Here is a 20,951-nt window from a genome sequence, read left to right as displayed (position 1 = left end):
CACACATATATACACATATATATACACATACATATATATATACATATATACACACACACACACACGCAGTGCCCTCCACTAATATTGTGAAAATAAATCTGCATTATCCTTTTGGTCTTTCACAAAACAATTCACAAAATTCTAACCTATCATTGAAGTAAAACAATTGAAAGTGGGGAGAAAATCTCATGATGAAAAATGTTTTTCTCCAATGAATGTTGGCCACAATTATTGGCACCCCTAGAAATGTTTATTAGGGATGGCTCGGTACGCATATCGGTATCGTTCGGTTCTCGGACAAATTCCAAATGGAAACGATCATCCCTATCCCCTTGGAGTGGGGACTTTGGAGTGAGCAGGGCACGTGTGTGCCATTATGTAGTCGTTTGGAATGCACATCGAAGAGAGCGATGTAATTTCCTCAATCATCAGCTGACATGTTCCCGTGACAACGCAGCATGGTGTCAATCAGCAGATGTCGCTGTTTTAATGTCATATATGTCTTTTTATTGTTGTTAGCATAACTGTTGCAAATAAACATACATATTTTTGTTAAAAAGTTTTTGAAATATGCTAATCTATAAAAACTAATACGTATAAAACTTGTTAAAATATAAAATGTATATTTTTTTATGCCGGTGTCCATCAGCAAATCTGCTGACGGACACCGTGCTGCGTTGTCATGGGAACATGCCAGCTGATGATAATGAGGAAATGACATCGCTCCCTTCGCCAAGTGCATTCCAAACGACTACATAATGGCACGCATGTGCCCTGCTCACTCCAAAGTCCCCACTCCAAGTGGATAGGGATGATCACTTCCATTTGGAATTTGCCCGAGAACCGAACGGTACCGATACGCGTACCGAGCCATCCCTAATGCTTATGGAAAAAAAATAAATAAATAAAAAATAAAAAAAATCTCTGAAGTATATTCCCATTCATTTATAAAAAAATAAATAAATAGCACACCAGGGTGACTAGGAGCATGAAATTGTCCAGCCATGACTTCCTGTTCCACAGGATTATAAATATGAGGAACATAAAGGCCAAATTCCCTTAATCATCCATCACAATGAGAAAAACCAAAGAATATATTTCTGATGTGTAGCAAAAGATAATTGAGCTTCACAAATTAGTGAAGTGTCTTTAAGAAAAGAGCTAGAGCAGTGAAAATTCCCATTTCCACCATCAGGGCAATAATTAAGAATTTCCATCAACATAAAATGTTACGAAACTGCCTGGAAGAGGACGTGTGTCTATATCGTCCTAATGCACGGTGAGAAGAAGAGTTTGAGTGGCTAAATACTCTAAGGACCACAGCTGGAGAAACTCAGGAGGAGTTATAGGAGGAAACTCAGAGCTGTTACCCTGGGAAAAGGACGTTGCAATAATCGGGTGCCAATAATTGTGGCCAACATGAACTAGAGAAAGCATTTATTTCAAAAATGAGATTTTCCCCCACTTTGAATTGTTTTGCTTCAATGATAGGCTGGAATTTTGTGAATTTTTTTGAATGAAAGATAAAAAGGATAAAACAAAGCAGATTTATTTTCACAGCCGCTTTTGCTCATATTTACCAAGGGTGCCAATATTAGTGGAGGGAACTGTGTGTGTGTGTATGTGTGTATATGTATATATGTACAGTGAGGAAAATAAGTATTTGAACACCCTGCTATTTTGCAAGTTCTCCAACTTAGAAATCATGGAGGGGTCTGAAATTGTCATCGTAGGTGCATGTCCACTGTGAGAGACAATCTAAAAAAAAAAAATCAGAAATGACAATGTATGATTTTTTAACTATTTATTTGTATGATACAGCTGCAAATAAGTATTTGAACACCTGTCTATCAGCTAGAATTCTGACCCTCAAAGACCTGTTAGTCTGCTTTTAAAATGTCCACCTCCACTCCATTTATTATCCTAAATTAGATGCACCTGTTTGAGGTTGTTAGCTGCATAAAGACACCTGTCCACCCCATACAATCAGTAAGAATCCAACTACTAACATGGCCAAGACCAAAGAGCTGTCCAAAGACACTAGAGACAAAATTGTACACCTCCACAAGGCTGGAAAGGGCTACGGGGAAATTGCCAAGCAGCTTGGAGAAAAAAGGTCCACTGTTGGAGCAATCATTAGAAAATGGAAGAAGCTAAACATGACTGTCAATCTCCCTCGGACTGGGGCTCCATGCAAGATCTCACCTCGTGGGGTCTCAATGATCCTAAGAAAGGTGAGAAATCAGCCCAGAACTACGGGAGGAGCTGGTCAATGACCTGAAAAGAGCTGGGACCACCGTTTCCAAGGTTACTGTTGGTAATACACTAAGGCGTCATGGTTTGAAATCATGCATGGCACGGAAGGTTCCCCTGCTTAAACCAGCACATGTCCAGGCCCGACTTAAGTTTGCCAATGACCATTTGGATGATCCAGAGGAGTCATGGGAGAAAGTCATGTGGTCAGATGAGACCAAAATAGAACTTTTGGTCATAATTCCACTAAACGTGTTTGGAGGAAGAAGAATGATGAGTACCATCCCAAGAACACCATCCCTACTGTGAAGCATGGGGTGGTAGCATCATCTTTGGGGTGTTTTTCTGCACATGGGACAGGCGACTGCACTGTATTAAGGAGAGGATGACTGGGGCCATGTATTGCGAGATTTTGGGGAACAACCTCCTTCCCTCAGTTAGAGCATTGAAGATGGGTCGAGGCTGGGTCTTCCAACATGACAATGACCCGAAGCACACAGCCAGGATAACCAAGGAGTGGCTCTGTAAGAAGCATATCAAGGTTCTGGCGTGGCCTAGCCAGTCTCCAGACCTAAACCCAATAGAGAATCTTTGGAGGAGCTCAAACTCCGTGTTTCTCAGCGACAGGCCAGAAACCTGACTGATCTAGAGAAGATCTGTGTGGAGGTGGGCCAAAATCCCTCCTGCAGTGTGTGCAAACCTGGTGAAAAACTACAGGAAAGCGTTTGACCTCTGTAATTGCAAACAAAGGCTACTGTACCAAATATTAACATTGATTTTCTCAGGTGTTCAAATACTTATTTGCAGCTGTATCATACAAATAAATAGTTAAAAATCATACATTGTGATTTCTGGATTTTTTTTTAGATTATGTCTCTCACAGTGGACATGCACCTCGATGACAATTTCAGACCCTCCATGATTTCTAAGTGGGAGAATTTGCAAAATAGCAGGGTGTTCAAATACTTATTTTCCTCACTGTATATATATGTATATATGTGTATATGTATGTATGTATGTATGTATGTATGTATGTATGTGTATATATATATATATATATTAGAATTAAGGCCATATATACACATATACACACAAACACGTATATGAGAAACATTACAGACAATTACCTAAAGCTTCTATAAATCTACAGAACAGGGTTTCAGGAGATGTTCAGACTACACTCGAGTACTAATCAAGAGTGCTTCACACTGCGGCTCACACCTCCACGCCTACAGACTCCCCTCCACTGCTGAAATCAATACAAAGTACCAGCGTTCGCCCCCCCTTAATTAAATCAATATCAAAGCATCGTTTTCCAGTCACTCCACTTGTGAAGCGCAACCAATGAAAAAGGAGGATGGCTTTGCAGAGGACCAACAGCAAGGTGTGAAATGGATGCAGAATGTTGTCCAGTGGTGAATGTTTATGGGAACAGTGAGTACAAATTAAGGCGAAGCTGGAAAAATACATTTCCCCCTGCTAGGCGAGTGGGCTGGCCTTCATTAGGTGTAAAACAGCTGTTGCGTGTAGGGGTGAGCGGTGGTGGATGTGTATAAACTGGCACCTGGTAAGGGAACCACTCGAGTCATTAAGCTGTGTGCCAGAGACGGCCCCTCCACCCCCACCAGCCAAACTAATACCACCACTGCCCAAGACACTCATGAACCAGAATTATCAAACATATGTACAGTATCTCACAGTCTCTGCTGGTTACAGGCAAGTAATTGACCAAAGGAAGATGGGTGGGGTGAACTAATGGTAATTTAAGGGGAAAAAAACCCCAAAACACAACAAACTATTGAATAAAGCTCTATTGAAACTACAAACTGAAATATTTCCAAGTTTGACTATTTTTAAGTTTACTATGTATCATAAATAAAATAAATAATAAATTAAATTAATTTAAAAATATTAATAAAAAAAAATCAGCAAATATCTTTTTAGGTTATAATGTAACAATTTATAAATTATATACAAATACAAAAATGTAAAGCATAAATGTCACAGTAAATAAAAATACATAAAATTTATATTAAAATATAAAAATTGGGCAGAAAGAATATACAAAACTATTAATGTCATACAATAATTAAAATAAATAAATTTAATTAAAATATAAATACAATACTATTTTAATGTTATACAAAATATATAAAATACATTAATTTAGGGTGGAAAGAATCTATAATACTAATTAATTGTTAAACAGTAAAAAATGACATTTATATTAAAATTATTACAAAAAAACATGGAAAGAATCTAAGAAACTAACTATACTATTTGAATGTTACACAGTAATAAAAAAAAATTAAGAAAGATTATTAATAACAATGATCAATATTTAATTTAGACAAGAGAAAAAAAAAAATCATGACAAATTTTTTAAATTACAGTGGTCAAATTCCCTAGTATTTCCAATTTTTTCATGACAGTTCCAGACATCATCAAGTGCTGGGAAAAATAAAAATCACATAAAAATAAAGAGAGGAGACAAACCTGCCATACATAATTATACTCACTGCAAATTGACACGTAATTTTAGTCCCAAATATCTACACAAGGTGACAAACCCATCTCTGTTCTGAATTACTTTCCACCAGCTGAAGACAAACAGCAGCTAATGTGCCTGTTACAGACGTGTTTGCTGACGCTAATGCCCAAACTAATCTGTCAGTGCGGGTAACCGAAAGTGTTCATTACTTTACTGAGGTTTCAGTTACACAACTACACAGCACCCCCACCCTAGAGAGAAATTACACACGGCCTCTGGAGATACACACAGACGTTCCTTTGCCCAAGGAATTCCGTTTCACTACTGATCCCACACTTTGAGTAATTAAATCTAACTAATTAAAGAACACAGAGAAAAGGAAAAGAATTGATAGAGACAGAGAGAGAGAGAGAGAGAGAGAGGAGGGAGAAAGTGCGCCAGCTTTTCCCTGCTCTGCATGGGGTGCTGGAAACCGGAGATGTTATCAGGGCGATTTGTGGGTGTTTAGAGTCTTTTAAATGAAGTCGTGAGCTGAGATCATCACAGCGTCGGGCTGTGCATTAACCGCAGACTGCACAGTTCTCATAAGAGATGGCAGCTTCAGCCCTGTGATACCACAAAATCAATCAGAGCTGTTTATTTTCACTCGACACGACTCGCAGGGAAAAATAACTATGCAGAGGTTACAGACATGCTCAGATTTTTGATCAAACCTTGATTTGATCTGTTATTTACACCGACAAAACGACAGTGGCTAAACACACGTTGCAGACATGTGACTGGATTGAATTGCAGTGTGACGAGCAGAAATATTACATATGTCTCTTCCGACCTAGAATGAAGAATTGCACGGCTCTTCAGCTCATGTACTGATTAATGCTGATTAACACTACCAGTTTCATGATAACAAAAACAGTGAATCTGTAAAAACAGCTGCAAAATAATCAATTTTATTTTTTAAAGCATGCCAGTGAACTCTGCAGCCACTTTGGTAATGGGCTACTATTATCCGCACATCAGATGGTCAAATTACGATCATTACGATCATTCTGTTCTCGCCTAAGCTTAAGAACGTGATTGATGTTCTCCTCTGTAAAGATGAAGTGTGTAATGTTAAAATGCCACAGAATTTGTTCTTTTAATGTGGTAATAATAAATAAATGCACTAATAAACTAAAAAATGTGTTCATAAATGTGTAATTTATAATTCATTTTAAAATAATTAAATTTAAAAAAATATATATCTATTTATATACTTTTATATTTTTATAGTATTCTCTCTCTCTCTATAGCTTTATAAGTGCTTTCTATATACAGTCCTCCCTTATTCACAAATTAGACCTTCACATGAACTGCTGACATCCACACTGTATTTTCACCTGATCTCACAGTGATGACTTTATCTTTTAATATTATTTGAATTTTTGAAATTCAAAATGATACGAAACTCCAACACTCCTTTCTGCAAGACCACCATAAGGGAAGAAAGTGGAATTATTAGATGCGGAATTTGTAGACATAAAAAGTTATGTCATAATCAAAAGGCTCGTCTTCAAAGTGTTTATGAAAATCGTGCCCGCCCTGTTCGAATTTTCCTGTCTTTCTGAAGTTACTGTGAGAAACTGGTAATGAAATTGCAAAGCGACCGGCTTGTAGGTTTTTATAGGGCTCTGCTTTGAAGTGCTCTACAAGGAATGAGACCTCCTTAACGCAGTTTGGAGAGAGTGTGAGAGAGAGAGAGAAAGAGGAATGACTTTCAGCTGAAAATAACAATCCTGTTTCTCTAACGAGCACATCTCTCTCTCTCTCTCTCTCTCCATCTCCATTTCCAATCCTCTCAGTGGAAAACATTGGCCAATTAAACAAGGGAAAAGATGCACACTTGCTGGTTCATCTGACGAAAAAAAAAAAAAAACCTTAAAAAAGCAACACAACAAAAAAGCTAAAACAGTGCAAAGCTGCAAACATACTGCATATTCAGCTCAGCGTTTTTCAGTCTTATCTTCTCACACTACTTCCTGTTTTCTATCTCACGTCTTCCTTCATTTTTGCACTATATTTGCTGTGACCTGCTTTTCTCCTGCAGCTAACCAGATAACCTGAATAATTACCTCACAAAGAGCCGAGTGTATGTGTGTGTGTGACTTGCTGCTGGTATTCATTTGTGTGATGGTTACAAGACGTGGCACAGCCATCTTCACTTCCTCTCAGGGCAACCTGCAGGGGTTAAAGGTCATCTGAGGGACTAAAGTGATAAATTGAGGGTGGCCAGAATCTCACCCTTTTCTCTAACATTTTCCCTTAGTCGTTTTTAAACGTGTTTCGACACCTGCGGGTCTCTGTGACTGAGTTATTTGAAGCCAAACGGCACACTAAAAGCGATAGGATTGTCACGCTCCTGGCAACGCAAGCCTCAGATTTATTATAAATTCATGCAAATTAATTAATTTGCGAATTAAGACGCATTAAGAGACAACGGAAGTCAATTTTATGGTCCTGCCAATGAAGTCTGCCACTGGAACATGTAGCGAGACCCTAATTATGCAACAAACAACAGTGCGTATGTGCATAATTAGTATCTTTCTTCTGGTCCTAATGTGTGTGTGTATACAAGATTATATGAAAGATAAGAGAGAGAAAAAGTAAAAAGTGTGTCTGTTCACTAAAACAGCTCTTTGAATCTCAGGACGGTTGCCCTATCATGGACTAGGTCACTACCAAGGGCGATTTAAATGTCATGTTTAATGACTAGTTGCTATCACACTGAGCACAGAGATCACTCAGGGCATTTAGAGGGCAACACACACAACCTGCAATGTTTCCTAACTGAAATTTGCTGGAGCGGCTACATTTAATAATCATCTTATCTGGAGTCTGAAGAAAGCCCTTCAGGTATGATGTCATAATCATGCCTGGTTGAATGTGGAGTTGGATTAGATGCCCATTAGTGTAAAACCCAGAGAGCTCGTCGTCTAAACATAACGAAGGAAGCCAATTTAAATTATGTGATTCAGACGGCTTTTTGCTGATGACTGTTTAATCAGTAAAATGCCATGCGTTAGCATTCCCATTTACAACAGCAGAATGTGACTTGCATTTTGATATATTAGCGCTTTTTTCTTCATTTTAAACCAGTCATTAATTTCACATGACTAAACACTCTAGAGCTGCAGGACAATGACATGAAAATACAGACTAACTGATGTTCAACAAGAATGTACACAAACATGTATGGAAACTGTGTATGGAAAATCCGTGTCACGCAATTTAATTATTTGCATTTTTAGGCAGAGAAAAACAATCACCTGAGCTTACAGCTATTTTAGAATAGGGAAAGATGTTTTTTGCCTGTAGTTACAGCATGTACCAGCAGGGACTAACTGGACCACGTTTGCATGGACGCCAGTGTTTCTCCATTGGTTTTAGAGGGCAGCACTCACCGGTTTCCACATCCTGCGCGTAGAAGTGCAGTCCATCCGTGATCTCGGTGACATAGACGGCTCTGTATTTCGCCACACGTTCCTTCTCCTCTGTGAGCTGAGCCACCTCTTCTTTTGGTTTCTCTTCATAATTGGCCCAGAGCTGTTGACAAAAAAACATTTTCCAGTTTAAACCGGGATCTAAAAATGACCAATATGCCACAGCTACATAGCATTTTGCTTAAGTAAATGGGGTTAATTTTGATTTAATGTTCACTTAAACCTATTAACACCTCAGACCAAACAAAATCTGAGTGGTTTAATCCTCTGGCATCAGTGTAAACATTGCGTTTGTTGATAATCCCTTCACATTCACATGATGGGTTGGGTAAGGTCACAATGACCTCTGCCCTTCACGGATGACAGGCGGTATTGGCTAGATTTGAGCAACGCCGCCAGAGACAGAGGGCAGAGAATCATGAAGCAAGAGTGAGCTCATTAAAACTTGTGGTTGCAAATCACGAATCTGAGTGCGGATTTCAGCAATGTGCCAAAACTAAGGACGAGGAGTTCTTCTTCATCAATGCTTTATGAAATGTCAAGAAAAGAACCCCTACGTCTATGAAGTCAAAGCAGTTTGTTTTGCTTACCAAGCGCTGAAGGTTGAGTCTATTATGAAATACAAACACGACAAATTAACAGGCTCTTACACAACCGCCCCTTACTTCAGTTTGGAGGCTTTATTAGCAAATGATGTTCATCAGCTATTGAAGTTTTCCCCGTTATTCCATTAATTTTTTTCTCTCCCAGAGAGCAGGAGGCAGCTAATTACAAACCAGACTTTTATATGCGCTTCCTCACGGTGCTGGTTTTAGCTAATTATGTCCACCAGGACTGCAAGGCCGACATTTACAGGCCAATTTCACCACCAGACTGTGAATTAACATAGATGTATGTAAAAATACAGCTGGTGACATGCAGTAAGCCTTGCAAACCCAGTAACCAAATGATAAACTACAGGGTCAAACTACCCAATTACATCTGATTATTTCCCCCAAGGCGTGACAAAAACAAGGGAACATGGAGGAAAATGATTCCTTGGGGAAAACGCCAGGGTTAATGAAGACTTAAACACCGCAAACCACTCCACAGCAAGGGCGCTAGTCTAACCCCACTACACACAATGCCCTGGCACAGTAATACGAAGTTATAATCAAACCTGGAGGACCAATTGCAGTCACCCAGATTTGAGTGTCAACACTCGTTACAGTGCCGACTGTCACAATGTCATTTCTGGCACCGCTGGTCAGCGCAGACCCCGCACTTCCTGCGGCCACGTGACCTCTGACACGCGGCGTCGAGGCAAGGGCACTTGAGACACGCGTGAACGGGCGGACATATGCAAAAACCCACTCTCACGTATCCTCCGCTGCAAAAGCACAAAAGAAGCCACAAACACACAATGACTCAAAGAGACACACTGCACCCTGGGCAAATGACCTTCTGTGAGCAACCAACCATTCTTGTTTGTTCCACATGAGTGCAGGTATATGACTGCTGCTGGGCGGGGTCATGAAGAGAAAGGATTTGTGATGTATTCTGTCATTGAGCTGCCTGTGGCCTAAATCCATAGCAATAAGCCACCAAAAACAAGTGTGACAGAATGAGAGACGGGACGAGTGAAACGACAGCTTTGTTGCACGCTAACCACAATCCTCAAAAGGACAAAAAACACAGCAGTTCTACAGAAGCAGAAGCACAAGTCTCTAACATGGGCTAATAAGAAACTCTAAACACTGATTGGATAAACCTAGTTTGAAACTATGGTAAAATTAAGATAAACACTTGTGATCAGACATTCAAAATTGCAACTACAAAGACTCTATATTCATGCTAATGAAACGCTGTCCCACCTCACCTTAAAACCACTATAAACCAATCCTTCCTTAACTACAGATGCCATTCACATTCTCATTTTCTGAGGAAGAATTTGGCTCGTCTAATTTCTAAAGTAAGTTTTAGAGTTTAAACACAATTATAATGGAAACTATACAAAAATATGATAAAATGTAATATAATAGTGTCATGGTACCCATATAGAGGATACAGATGATACATTTATACTGATTCAAGTCAACAGTAACCAAGAGTTAGCAGTACCATAGTGAATGAGTTGTAGAAATGTTACACTAATGTTATCAATTGTAAAATTCAAATAAATTCAAATTAGGCTCTCTTTTCCACTAGCTGACAATACTGAGCACTTTCACTTCATGAAAGAAAAGTGAATTCATCCCAGCCCACATAGAAATAACTTCAAATCAATTTTGCCCACTTTATGGAGGACATTTTTGCAAATAAAATGGGCAAAGGAAAGCTTGTCAAAGTTAACTGTAATTGAATGAGGGTGAATGAGGGAGAAGAACAGCTGATTTAATTTTATGATTTATATATTTTAATAATTATTAATAATAGTAATTGTTTATTGAACATTAGTGTATATTTATTAATAAAATAAACCATTTGACCATTTTTCCACATTGAATGGTTTAGGCCATGACCTTGGCTGAAATCAGTGTAATGCATGCTATCAAGTGGCTTATTGGTTTATTACGGTAACACATAGGGACCAATTCTCACTATTAACTTAATAGCATGCCTATTATTAACATATTGGCTGTTTATTAGTACTTATAAAGCACATATTCTGCATGACCCTATTCTACATCCCTGATCCTACCCAATACCTAAACTTAACTACCTTACTAACTATTAACAAGCAGCAAATTAGGAGTTTATTGAGGCAAAAGTTATAGTTAAATGGTTTGTTAATAGCAAGAACTGGACCTTAAAATGAAGCATGACCATTATTATTAGTAGTATCAGTCACTGGAAGCAGCAGTTTTTGTCAATAGTATGTTAGTGTGTCTGTGCCTGTTGTGTTGAGCACTCAAGGAGAGGTCAGACTTCTCTTCAGGGACTAAAGATACAGCAGAGTTACATTCATAAAAACTGCCTCTCACACACACCGAGTTCAGGGGAGGGGGCCGTTCCAAACGCTGATGAAAGGTGACAGCGTGTCAATTCCAATAGAGTGTGTTCCGCCCAGCGAGAGCGAATCCCCATCAACACCCAGAGTGCATACACACAAACACACAGGGCCCAAGGGAAAGAAGCAAACGTATAGTCCCAGTTCGTACCGGAACACACTGAACTTTACCTGCCAAATTAATCTACATCCAAGAGAGTTATATGCATCAAACACAACAGTGAGCCAGGGAGAAGAACTACAACACCCATCACTGCACTCGAGGCAGGTTTCCGCAAAACAAATAAAGTAAAACTTGAACTAATTCAGCTTTTTAATAAGGGCTTTCATTTTGTAACATAGCCATCTAATAATGCTTCAAAAAAAAAAAAAAAAAAAAAAAAATCAAAAGCCATGCTTATTATTAATCAAATTATACTTGGTAAATCAATTTAGCGTCCATTATATTCATAATGAAGGCACCTTTGGAAATAAAGGCTCATTAATTCAAGAGAAGCCTCTTTCTGACACTTCTGCGTCAGACATAATGGCACAACACACTCACCCAACACACACAAACGTCTTTCACAAAGTCTACTTAAACTCAGGAGCTGCTGCATAAATTGGATACTTGGAATACTAAGATGTGAGTCCGATGACGGGGAGAAAAAAAAAATCTTTTGTCAGCAGTGTGTGACTGGAAATATCTAATTTAAGAGATTCACCGGCCATTAAAAAGCATAGTTAAAGCCAAAACTTCTATTTTCTCTCCACTCCAGGACAAATACTGTACAGGAATAACCAGATGGTTTATTAAACTCTGAAAATATCTGAATGCAATTTTTGCTTGCAGTGCTTCAGTTCTTCAAAGTGAAATGATTCACATTTCTAAAGAGGGACATCAGTAAATCTGTCTAGCAGTCTGGAAGAGTGTATTCCACTGTAATACTTGGATAAAAACACAAACTCGACTGAAGTCAACATACAATATCTGACACCTATTTCGAGGATATTCAAACAGAGTAAAAACTGTATTTTAGAAACATTCAGGTATCATATTTATCAGAGTCTCTACTGGTTGTAAACACACAGATGGTAACTGGGATGTGGAGGCTGAAGGTCAAGTTCATCCTCAAGAGCATGTCAACATATCACAATAGAATAATGTGCATAAGGCATGTGATGAATAAAGAAAAGATAAATGACCAAAACAAAAATTGGAGTTTCTTGCACTCTACCACAACTTGAAACTGCTAAATATCTACCAAGGTTATCTAGGAGGACAAGAAAAAAGTCTGCAGATGGATTTCAGGAGACACACCACCATATCTCCTCCCCCAATTCTGATTGGGCCCGTCCCAAACTCAGCCGAATATGTGGGTTATGCAGTGGTGGACTGTATATGCACTACAAGAAAAACTGAATGGTAATCTGAGAGGTGGGATACATCATCAGGGTATTTTAGATGAGTCAATTAAGGTCTACGACCCATGATGCCCGTCTGCTCGATTCGTCTGTGCATATTGATGAAGCTATTAGCAGTATGGAATGACTAACAAGACTGACATGCCTTTACGTCGAATGTTTTTTTTTAACACCAGAATCAACACCACCATCTGCAGATAAATAAGCTGTCTATATTGATAATATGATGATTCAATCACTGCAGAAGTACAATGCAAAAGCAACAACCATGATATAGATACAAGTACGCGATCGCAAGAGAGTGATCCAAGCAGAAAAGGTTGTCTCTCAGTTGTTTTGCACTCTTCAGGTTGACATCACTAATGACTGTTTCTGATTTGTTTGACTGAGTTTGTTTTTATCTTTTGAGAAAATGTAGCTATTACAGTAAATAATTACAATTTATAATTACAGTAAATACAATACAATATTTCCCCCAGTTTTTTAAATTAATCTATAGTGCCATGACGTCAAAATGACATGTTGAGAGACACTCAACCGTGAGTCTTGAAGTGGTCATTTATATTAGTATGATATTTAAAAAAAAAAAGCATTTAGAGCACCTTCCAGACTAAAATCATTGCATTGGATCAATATGTGCCTATTTCCAGTGTCCCTCCTTTAAAGTGCATTTTCCCCATTTATCAACATCAGAGTGCACAGCTTTTACACACTGCCTTAAAACAATGTGCATTTTGAAAAGCACTATTCTAATACAAAAACTGACTTGACACTGCTTAAATATTTAAATAAAAGCAGCAAGAGCATGACGGAATGCAATCATATTCTGTTCGCAACTAAAACGTGAAGCCGATTAGAATGCATGGCTACATGCATCCTTAGAGGACTGGGGGAAGAAGAGAGGAAAAAAAAGAAAAAGAAAAAGAAAATCAATGTGAAAAGATCCATGAATGACAACAGCACTAAGCCTTACTCTTTTGAACTCTTCCTGATTGACATCTGACAGCTACAAACTCTGACCCCGGCACACGCTCACACCCAAGCAGGACACGGGATCCAGACGCAGTAAATGACAGATGTGTTTCATTACCGTGCATAATAAGACTTATAAGGGCGATGTACTAATGGGGTGTTGCACCAATGTATTGTAGGATGGGAGGTATTAAACACATTTACACTGCAAAAGCATCGATTTCAATGATCACGTCATATGACCAGACATTCATTGCCCAATGAGAAATTTTAAACTGGCATGTCCAGGAATGCTTTCTGAAATCTAATTAGCTTTCTAGTAAGCTCTTCTAGTCTAAAGGAGGAATTGGGGGAAAAGACCCAGAGCTATATATTCTTGAATACATTTGCATACCATTCACGCTTTCAACTCTGTGTCTACATGTAGCTGATGTGTTAACACGAATGCTTTCAAGTACCTGAGCAATTCCACACATCAATCTCGAGTCATTAAAACCAGAACTACCAGCGACAGCTTCCATAAATGTGCATTTACCTGGAAAATACGAGTAAAAAAAAAAAACGAAACAAAACACATTTCATGCTAATTTGACTGTAAAGCACCATTATACTAGACGTGAGGAAAAAACAACACTGTCACACTTTTTCTGGTTCAAATGTTCTCAAACACACAGGTCCATCCGGTGACAAAGGGCAGACCGACCATCCATCACACGTCCCAAAGTCCACATCAATCTACTCACGGATGCTGACAAACACATCAACTAAGTGACCTACACTGTCAGCATCCACTTAACCTGCAAACACTGAGCTAGGGCTATAAACTCACTTAGCATAATCACACTACACTCATCTGTAAACACATAATGCTGTAAGCTGGATATATCCAGAGTTTTCCGACCCACCCAACTTAGAATGGGGTGACTTGGGGTGAAACGCAGAGGGGAGGGGTGTGTGGAGCAGAGGTGGACGTGGAGTCTTGGATGTGGTTACTTAGCGGATAAATTTATGCATTAAAAGTGCCCAGGTGGCATGGCACTTTGGGAATCAACAGCTGCGAGATGTCAGCATGCGGTGAGCTTCTCTTCAGCCTCATATCACCGACAGCAGCTGTTGGGATGCAGTGGCGGTTGCACGGCTTATACTGCGGCTTACACCGCTAATGTCACCGCCCTCCTGTCAGCCGTTACAAACTCCCACCAGCCTGAAATTCCTGCACGGTAAAGGTAAGAAGTCACCAGAAACTCTGGCCCTCGTAGCAGCGGCGTTGGTGTCAGAACGCTTAAACACGTGCTAAGCGGTTAGCGCCATTTCTGTGGGAAGTAACTATGGAAATGAAGCCCGTTTGCGCAAAAAAACAAAAAACAGCCTGGTTCTGAGGGGTCTGGCATGAATGTCGCGGCTCCCCACCCGCACAGATGATGCCCCCGGGGAAACACTGCAGCATATGGGGCCTTACACAACACTCAGACTTTCTGCTCCAATGCTGACTTCACACAGACTGCAAAAAGATGACGATCTTAGACTGAAGGCGGCAGATCTGAATGTAAGCTTGCAGTCGATAGTAAGAAATGGGCGGGTTTAAGCAGACTTAATGATTGGAGAAGTCTGGTATGCGTAACGAGAAAAGTATATAATTTCACTGGAAGATTGAGTTTACGAGGTCAAAATAAATAAAATAAATGAAACATGCATGGGTGAATTGTTTACAATATATTCAAAAACATTCATTAGAAAAGAGATAAGGTGAATTACCATTTCACCAGCAAGTGCATTAAAGCTAAATCAGCTCTTGAAGAACTGCTTGACTATTCTGCCCATACCTAGACAAATAAATTTTTTCCCAATGCAAGGAAAATGTATTCAAAGAATCAAATGCACTGGAGGAGTTCTAATATTCCATTCCGAACAAACCTCCTGATGTTTGTACAAAGCTGAGAAAAATAAAAAATAAAAGCCCTCCAAATCAGTATTCATTTGCCGTAAAGACTAGAAGCGGAGCTATTTAAAGCGGCTTATTTCCAGCTAGCCTGCCTACCTGCTGTCTGCCCACACTTCACCGCATGAAATAACCACATGCGACATATGTTTTAATCAGACTCAGTCATGACAGAGGGCTTCCGGGAAGGACATGAAATTCAAGTGAAGACTACTTCACACAAATCCATTTATCAAATAAACCGATAATTGCATTTACGTAACCCTGGCCTAAAGAGGTTTAATATTTCTCTCTTTCTGTTTCCCTCTGCAAAGGAATCAGCACACAAAATGTGTGCAAATTAAAAACAAAATAATCAAGTTTATTTAACCCAGCATGTCTTGATGCCGGGTTGTCATGGCTACAGTTTATCTCTTGAAAAGCAGCCTCTTCATTTTCTCAGATCGAATATTCCACCTCTCGCAGCTTTGCTCATCGACTCGCTTGCATCTGACAAACATGGGCGTTTAGCTGTCTTTACACATGGAAATGCTGAGGAGCTGGATAGTAAAAAGGAGGAAAGATGACAAAGAGAGGGAAATTGGACTGACATCGACAGCCACTCTTCAGGGGGACACTTACGTCCTGAAGGAGGCCTTGTAGCCCACTAAAACCAGTCACATCCCACACACACACACTCAAACAACATGGCTGGCTGCAAGCCCACGGCACAGATGAGAGACAGAGAGAGAGGGGGAATACTGAGAAAAGGGAGTTGCATGCTGGGAGAGAGAAAGAGAAGCGCATGAGAGAAAGATGAAAAGAGGAAGTGAAGCCTGAGTACGTGTTTACATAACAGTGCGACTCCTTTAGGGTAGACAAAATGCCTGTCTGTTTGAGTAGAGCGAAAGAAATCACTCTAGAACTCTGCATTCAAATAGAAAAGTGCACTTTAAAGAAATAGTTTACCCAAAAATGAAAATCGCCATCATTTATTTACCTGCATGATGTTCCAAATTTTTCTTTAATGCATGAAATCACAAAAGGTGTTATTTTGAAGAATGTGATGGCTGCTCTTTTACATGCAATTATAATGAATGGTGACTAGAGCTTTCAAGCTCCAAAAATGACACATAAAAGCACTACAAAAGTATCAAGTGGTCCATATGACTCATGCATGATATTTCGGTCGTTATTCACTGAAAAACTTGACATCTTCACATGGTTTTACTTGCATCTGATTCAAAAAATATATCATGAATCAGACATTGCTACTGCATGAACGTGCCAAGGAAAGCTAAAGTGGTAAACTCACACAAAGCTATAATATGGCATATTTTGTGTCCTTGTTGAAGCATTTGTGTAATTGCATGGAAAAGAGTTCAACCTTGAATTTGTTTTTTTATTTTGTGTTCCACAGAAGTCAAAACACATGTTTTTGGAACAGTTGAAAGGTGAATGAATCATGACAGCATTTTCAATTTTGGGTGAACTATCCCTTTAAGACATTCAAATCGTGACCCTTCACTCCGACTCGGATTTACTGAAAACAGGAAGTTGTCAGGTGAACCTGACACTCTAATTTGATTCAGATTCAATTTGATCGATTCTTGATTGAGTTTCCTGTGCGAGCGTGCAGTGCAGTGCAGTCCTGGCCATGTGCTGCCGTGTTTAATAGAATCGCAGAAGCCGACAGGCTCTGAGCCACTTCCTTTCACTCTCTGCCCCAACAAACACTGACAGCACATGAAAAAGAGCCCACTTGCTTTCCTGTTGAAGAAATGGCTCTTTCTGTCAACGAGCCTGTGGCGTTCTGTAACCGCAACCCAAAATGGCTTTGTGCACAGTCCGGCACGGTCAGATTTATGTCTGGATGTTAAACCCACGGGTCCACGGGGGTCAGGAGGGGTCGTCATGAGAGACTGATGGTCTGGGACAATGGAGGGGAGCTGTGTGTGATTGATGCTGAGGGGTCTTAACGTAACGGCCTGCTACAACTCTTCAGGCGATGGGATGTCAAAGAACGAACAGAAACACACGCATGAAAGCACCCGAGCGAACAAGTGCGCGAACACACACAAATAATACAACTGCCACACTTGCCTGCATTCAATGACAGATATAACACTAAAGCCTTGAGGGAATAACATCAAATACATACGAAATGACAAAAAGATGGGGAGAGAAAGCAAGAAACACAATTTTATTAAAAGAATCTTTAAGATTCAAGTTAGGCTCTATAGACTCATGTGACATGCTGCCAATTTAATATTGACTTGCCCCTCAGTTTGTAAAATCGAGAAAAAAAAAAAAAAAAAAATCACCATACTTTACACTTGTGATAAATCTCTTGTATTCCTCATTTGCAAGTTGCTTAGGATAAAAGCATCTGCTAAATAAATAAATGTAAATGACTGTAAATGTAAATGATTTGTTCGACTCAAATTGCTACCATTTTACGTTAAGGTTTGTGGGACTAAAGGTTTCTTGTTCATGTGTTAGTTACATTTTTAAACAAATGCTGTTATGTGTTTAAAAATGCTGTTATGTGTCAAATTATGGGGAATTTCTGAAATCTGTAAGCAACAGATAAAACAAAATGTTAAACTGAACTTTGTGAACTTTCAAAACTATATATACAGAATGTTAACTTTATTGCAGAGCAATGCCTGGCTTTCAGAAATTCTGTTTGTCAGTGTATTACCGCAATTTCTGCTTATTTTTACAACCTGGAGGAAGTAGTCAAAATTATTTTCCATGGTAAATTGACAGCATGTCACAGATGCTGTTGACGGCACTTGACTTGTATTGAACCCAGAACATTTCTGTAAAAATTCACCCATTACAAACCCATTACCAAATGCAGACTGCGAGTTGCAAAAGCAAATTTTTTCCTCATGCACAAGATGCTTGCAGCCATTTTGCTTACAAAGCGCAGCAAAAAAAAAAAAAATCAGCAATCTGAATGAACAGAAGAGCAGCTTTGCAAGGATAAAAAGCAGGGAACGAGAGAATAAAAACAGGAGGAAGAGTGAGTAGATGCATTTAGAAGGGGAATTGGCAGCGGATCTAAGAATAGCCTCTCCCTGCACTGAGGACTTCATTTTTCCAGAGCAGGTAATAAAGAAAATTGATGAGCCGTTAGCTGTAGTGTTAGCTGAATCCCCAAACCTAGAACCGCTGGCTTAAACCTGTCTACTGTGCTCTCTCAGGGCTATGTGTGTGCATGACAGAGAAAGAGCCACAGTGACCTGAGAAAGAGAGAAACACAGATAGAAAGAGCAAAGAGAATGCCGTTTGCTGAAAGCCGCTGAAAGCCTGGGTTCTCTGAGGTGGTCTTATCTTGCCGTATAATGATGGGTTTTAGGCCCAGGAGGCTCCAAACGCATTTCTGGACGATGTTGTTGCGAGAAACTCAATACACTTGAACCAAATAAGACAAAAAGCCTCTGAAAATTTGTCTCGGTTTAGAAGAAAGCTGTCGACAAGCTTAAATTGATTCAGGGAAGTTATCACATAAAAGACTCCTCCGTAAAAAGCAGCTGTAACGCCGCTGGAGTCTGGTAATGGACCGGCCGTGAGAAGGGTTGGAATGACGCGACGATTCTTAAACAAAAAGGACGGTAGCAAACTCTGCCAGCAAGATACAAATATTTAGCATTTATTAGCCAGGAATGAAGGGACCTCCCACTGACAAAAAGCATCAAAGACACAGTCAGGAGCGTCTGCTCTCCACAAATGTTAGTGGGCGCACACAAGAGAAGGTCCACTCTTTTTAATTACTGTCAGGCGATTAGAGAGGACACCTGAAGCGACAGCCGAGTTGAGGGTACTAAACGTTTTGGCGGTGGAGAGTTTGTACTCCCAAAAAGGAGCAAATGTCAGCAGGCTAGAGGGAAATGCCATGCCTGTGTGTGTATGTCTAACTCCACTTGGAAGGAGCAGATAGGCAATCTCATTCATCGCACAGACGCACACACACACACAGAGTGTGTGGATCTCAGAGCTAGTGACTTTTAGATCTAAACACTGCTGAATTTAAAGGACAAGTAGACAGTTTATGTATTCCTTTACGGTCATATCCCCAGGCAGCAGAGACGGAGGGAGTCGATTCACTACAATATTAGAATATACTGTCACTAGGAGTGCAAATAAAAAGAAGCCTATTATTTTTATAATATATTTAGGACCTTCTGGAAGAATAACTCAAAACAAATCAGAGAAAGAAATCAGGAATGGTAACTTGGCTTACTAGCTATTTTTCTCTCTATAAATCCACCCACACACCATCCATCTACTCAACTATCCATCCATCAACCCATCAATTTATCTTATCTACCCACCCATCTATACATGATATACATCCCATCCATCCTTCCATCTATCTTCCCATCTGTCCATCCACCGGATTTCAGTATTTGAGTGAATTAAAACTGAAAACTTGAATAAGCGTATAAGATGGCCTATAGTGTCTATGGCATATTTGTACTCGAAACACATTTTGTGTCATACTTTGAATATTGTAAAACATATAGAGCATTGTCAATTATTTTTAGTAATTTTTAATCTCTTTGTATATACACGTGTATAACAAAAAGTATAAATCAATGAGTCGTGCACAGTAAGACCAGGAATGCTTATTAGCTAAATATGGTCTATTATGATTTAACATCAGCTTTAAACCATCTGGCTCTAGCCACTGACTTCCAGTATTTTGGATACACGGATTTGCCAACTGCAAGCAGATCTCTTCACTTCAAAGGCTTCTGACATTGCAGAACCAAGAAGAGAAAACACTACTACCATCAACTCAGGCAGAAAAATGTCCGTTCTTGGTCTGCAGTCTCCCTCGAGGGGCAAATGTCTCTGTGCAACTGCAGGGCAACTGTCCTTCAACCTCATCCGCATTGAAAGTCCCTCAAAAGAAAAAAAAAAAAAAAGAGCAAGAGCCATATATGCAACGATTGCAAACACAATCATTTGTGTTCTCTACTCTGCATGTGTATCCAAGCATGTGTTCATCTGCAGTAATGCAATTCACAATGTCATATCTAATTACAGTCCGAGCAGACAAACACACATACACCGTGCTTCCCCCATGAGAATGGAACTAGTGGAAGTGTTATGGCTTTCTTTCTGCTCGGGTGAACCACAAATCTGCCTAAAAGAGTGTCCGTCAAGAGCCTAGAGGGATATCCCGTAAACGAGTGGAAGAGCGGCCAAGGACACACAGTCAGGGTGACATCTCGTGTTTGCACACATCTGTATGTATGTGTGCCTATGTGCATGAGAAGTGCAGCGTGAGCTAGATGTCTTCTTGCATGTATGCAGATGCCTGAAAATCCTGCCTCGATGCGGATGGATTTTGGTATCTGTACAGATTGAGTATTTACACGGCCGGTCTGTCACTACATCCTGTCTGCCCATGTATGCACTCTCTGGCTC

General features: G+C 39.6%; 1 protein-coding gene across 1 annotated transcript in view; it reads right to left on the bottom strand.

Moving 5' to 3' along the window:
- Positions 1-20,951, bottom strand: part of snd1 (staphylococcal nuclease and tudor domain containing 1) — a 168,708-nt gene that overhangs the window by 24,062 nt on the left and 123,695 nt on the right. Inside the window, exon 18 of the mRNA XM_058774227.1 lies at positions 8,185-8,326. Coding sequence (XP_058630210.1) covers positions 8,185-8,326 — 142 coding nt within the window. The remainder of the gene's footprint in view (positions 1-8,184; positions 8,327-20,951) is intronic.

Source organism: Onychostoma macrolepis, chromosome 04 (genome assembly GCF_012432095.1).
Source record: "Onychostoma macrolepis isolate SWU-2019 chromosome 04, ASM1243209v1, whole genome shotgun sequence".
Classification (NCBI taxonomy): domain Eukaryota; kingdom Metazoa; phylum Chordata; class Actinopteri; order Cypriniformes; family Cyprinidae; genus Onychostoma; species Onychostoma macrolepis.
This window is presented reverse-complemented; position numbering and strand designations above follow the sequence as displayed.